Source organism: Entamoeba dispar, genomic scaffold, assembly GCF_000209125.1.
Source record: "Entamoeba dispar SAW760 scf_1105229458889 genomic scaffold, whole genome shotgun sequence".
NCBI classification, from domain to species: Eukaryota; Evosea; order Mastigamoebida; family Endamoebidae; genus Entamoeba; species Entamoeba dispar.
This window is the reverse complement of record NW_001853418.1, coordinates 1-2,501: the sequence shown is the minus strand read 5'-3', so window position 1 is coordinate 2,501 and position 2,501 is coordinate 1. Positions and strand designations below refer to the sequence as shown.

Below are 2,501 nucleotides of genomic sequence, written 5' to 3'. Positions count from 1 at the left end.
TATTAATTTAGAAATAGGAATTAAAAGATTTCAAGGAAATATGGAACGGTTTCATTTTAATCCAATTCCATTAAATGAATATTCAAGAAAGTTCTTTCCTAATATTGAAACATTTCATATTTATAAATATAATGATAAAATATTTAATGATGGAAGAATATTTAAAAAAGTAATATGGTATTTAGTAAGTTATTCAAAATATTTAAAAGAAAAAGAACAAGGAAATATCTGTAAAAATATAAAATATACAAAATCAGATAGAAAATCATATGGAAATACAATACCACTAGAAGTTAAATCACTTGGATATGAATGTTTTTATGAATGTTTATCATTAACATCAATTAATATACCAACATCAATTACTAAATTAGGAGATTGTTGTTTTAATAGATGTTCATCATTAACAACAATTAAAATACCATCATCTGTTAGTGAAATAGGAGATGGTTGTTTTTATGAATGTAAGTCATTAACTAGTATGAATATAGAAAATCTACAATATATTAGTAAAGAAAGAATATTTATGAATGAACCAGTGTTAGTTAGTATTAAAATACCAGAAAATCTACAAACAATCAATGGAAAGAATATAGAAAAGAAAGATATTAATGAATTTATTATTCCATCTTCAATTACTAAATTAGGAAAATGTTGTTTTTATGAATGTCCAACACTGACATCTATTAATATACCAACATCAATTAGTAAATTAGGATATGAATGTTTTGATGGATGTTCATCATTAAAATCAATTAAAATACCATCATCAATTAATAAAATAGGATTTAATTGTTTTTATAGATGTTCATCATTAAAATCAATTAATATATCATCATCAATTACATCATTTGGAGATGGATGTTTTTATGGTTGTGGATGTGAAGAAGAATTAAAGAAAAATAAAAGAATACCAAGAAATTGTTTTGATAGAGGGTGGTAAATGAAATAAAAATATAATAAATGAAATACAATATAATTTAAAGTAGAAATAAATTATAATTGATTATCATTTATATTATTATTATTCTTTTCTTATTTATTCATTTTGATATTATTCTTTTCTTTTTTATTGATTGATATATCATTCTTTATATTTGTTTTATAATTCTTTTTTTATTCTTTATTTCTTTTTATTCTTATATTCTTATTCTTATTTTTATCTTTCTTTTTTTATTTTATTTCTTTATATCTTTTATTTTATTTTTGATTCGAATGTTGTATGTCAGATACACAACACAAATCACTAATATGTCCCTTGTTTCGATTCACCTAGTTATCTTCTGGTTATGATGTGCCTTTGGTGAGATAACATACCACACAATAATAATTGATTATTATGGAGGTATTATCAATAACGATTATTGTTTATTATGATATAAGATTATTTATTTATTATGATAGTATTATTATTATTTATTATGATACATTATATTTATCATTGATAATTTTGAATTGAATACATGATGTGTTATCAATAAAGAATATTTAAACAATGTTGATGATAAATGAGATAAACCATAATCATAATGTTATTGATATGTCAAACATAAAATAACAATATAAATAATGAATAATTTTAATATTCATTTATTTTAAAATAAAAATCAAATAACAAATTAAATGATGAAATATTTAAATTGATAATGATTGAAAAAAAACAACCAATGAATAGAAATAAAACATGAAGAATAAATTGAAATAATCACTTCTCAATATGATGAAAACATAATCAGAATTTATTTTTATTTGCCATCATTTATTTGATTTTTTTTTTCAATAAAATTAAATAACATAACAATTTCCACCAATAAAAATTAATTAAATATTTAAAAAGCATCATTTCTAAAAATGGTAACATCATTCTTCATTATAAAAGATCTTCATATCCCACTTGTGAACCATTAACAATGGAAAAACCAGAATTTAATGAGAATTTCCACAATAATAACTCAGAAGAAGTGCAACATCCAGAGCAACAACAATCTTCAGAACAAACTGATGAAAACCCAATAGATATATCAGTAGTACCTGATACTTGTAATGAAGAAAGTACTCAAAGCGTAGATGAAGTTCAAGCTAATATAAGTGAGGTTCAAAATGATATCAATAAAAAACTTCAAGAACTTTGCCATCCGCCAGAAGATATTTCTCAAACCAATGCTTCAAAAATAAAAGAAGGATATTTAAACCTTGTCAAAAAGTTAAATGGATTAGTTATTGAATATAATAAAAAGACTAATGGAATGACAGATGGAACTGAAAAAAGAAAAGGGGTTATTGTTGTTGCTGATCCAAATGAAAGATTTGTTAATATATTTAATGGTAAACCATCAGAGTCATTCTCAGATACTCTTCGTAGTTATAATATTATATTTCCACATATCGAGTATTGTAAAATACTAAATTCATCAATGAATACATACAAACAACTTTTTGGACAGAAAGATTTTGGTATATTTTGTGTTACTAAGTATGGAAATGTTTTTGGTATATTCTTT

General features: G+C 22.2%; 2 protein-coding genes across 2 annotated transcripts, besides 7 other annotated features; both read left to right on the top strand.

Annotated features, from left to right (window-relative positions):
- Positions 1-40: 40 nt before the first annotated feature.
- EDI_089980 (uncharacterized protein) lies at positions 41-943 on the top strand (the record flags this gene model as incomplete). The annotated part of the gene is made up of 1 exon (XM_001735105.1): positions 41-943. The coding sequence occupies one exon, from the start codon at positions 41-43 to the stop codon at positions 941-943; it is 903 nt and encodes a 300-aa protein (XP_001735157.1).
- Positions 117-148: a sequence feature (AT_rich).
- A 3-nt stretch (positions 944-946) lies between the features above and the next one.
- Positions 947-985: a sequence feature (AT_rich).
- A 10-nt stretch (positions 986-995) lies between these two features.
- Positions 996-1,074: a microsatellite.
- Positions 1,075-1,090: 16 nt separating this feature from the next.
- Positions 1,091-1,208: a microsatellite.
- Positions 1,209-1,732: a repeat region.
- Positions 1,733-1,757: 25 nt separating this feature from the next.
- Positions 1,758-1,793: a sequence feature (AT_rich).
- A 16-nt stretch (positions 1,794-1,809) lies between these two features.
- Positions 1,810-1,836: a sequence feature (AT_rich).
- Positions 1,837-1,910: 74 nt separating this feature from the next.
- On the top strand, positions 1,911-2,501 carry EDI_089970 (uncharacterized protein; the record flags this gene model as incomplete). The annotated part of the gene is made up of 1 exon (XM_001735104.1): positions 1,911-2,501. A coding segment is annotated over one exon (591 nt), but the record flags the coding sequence as incomplete, so codon positions are not given.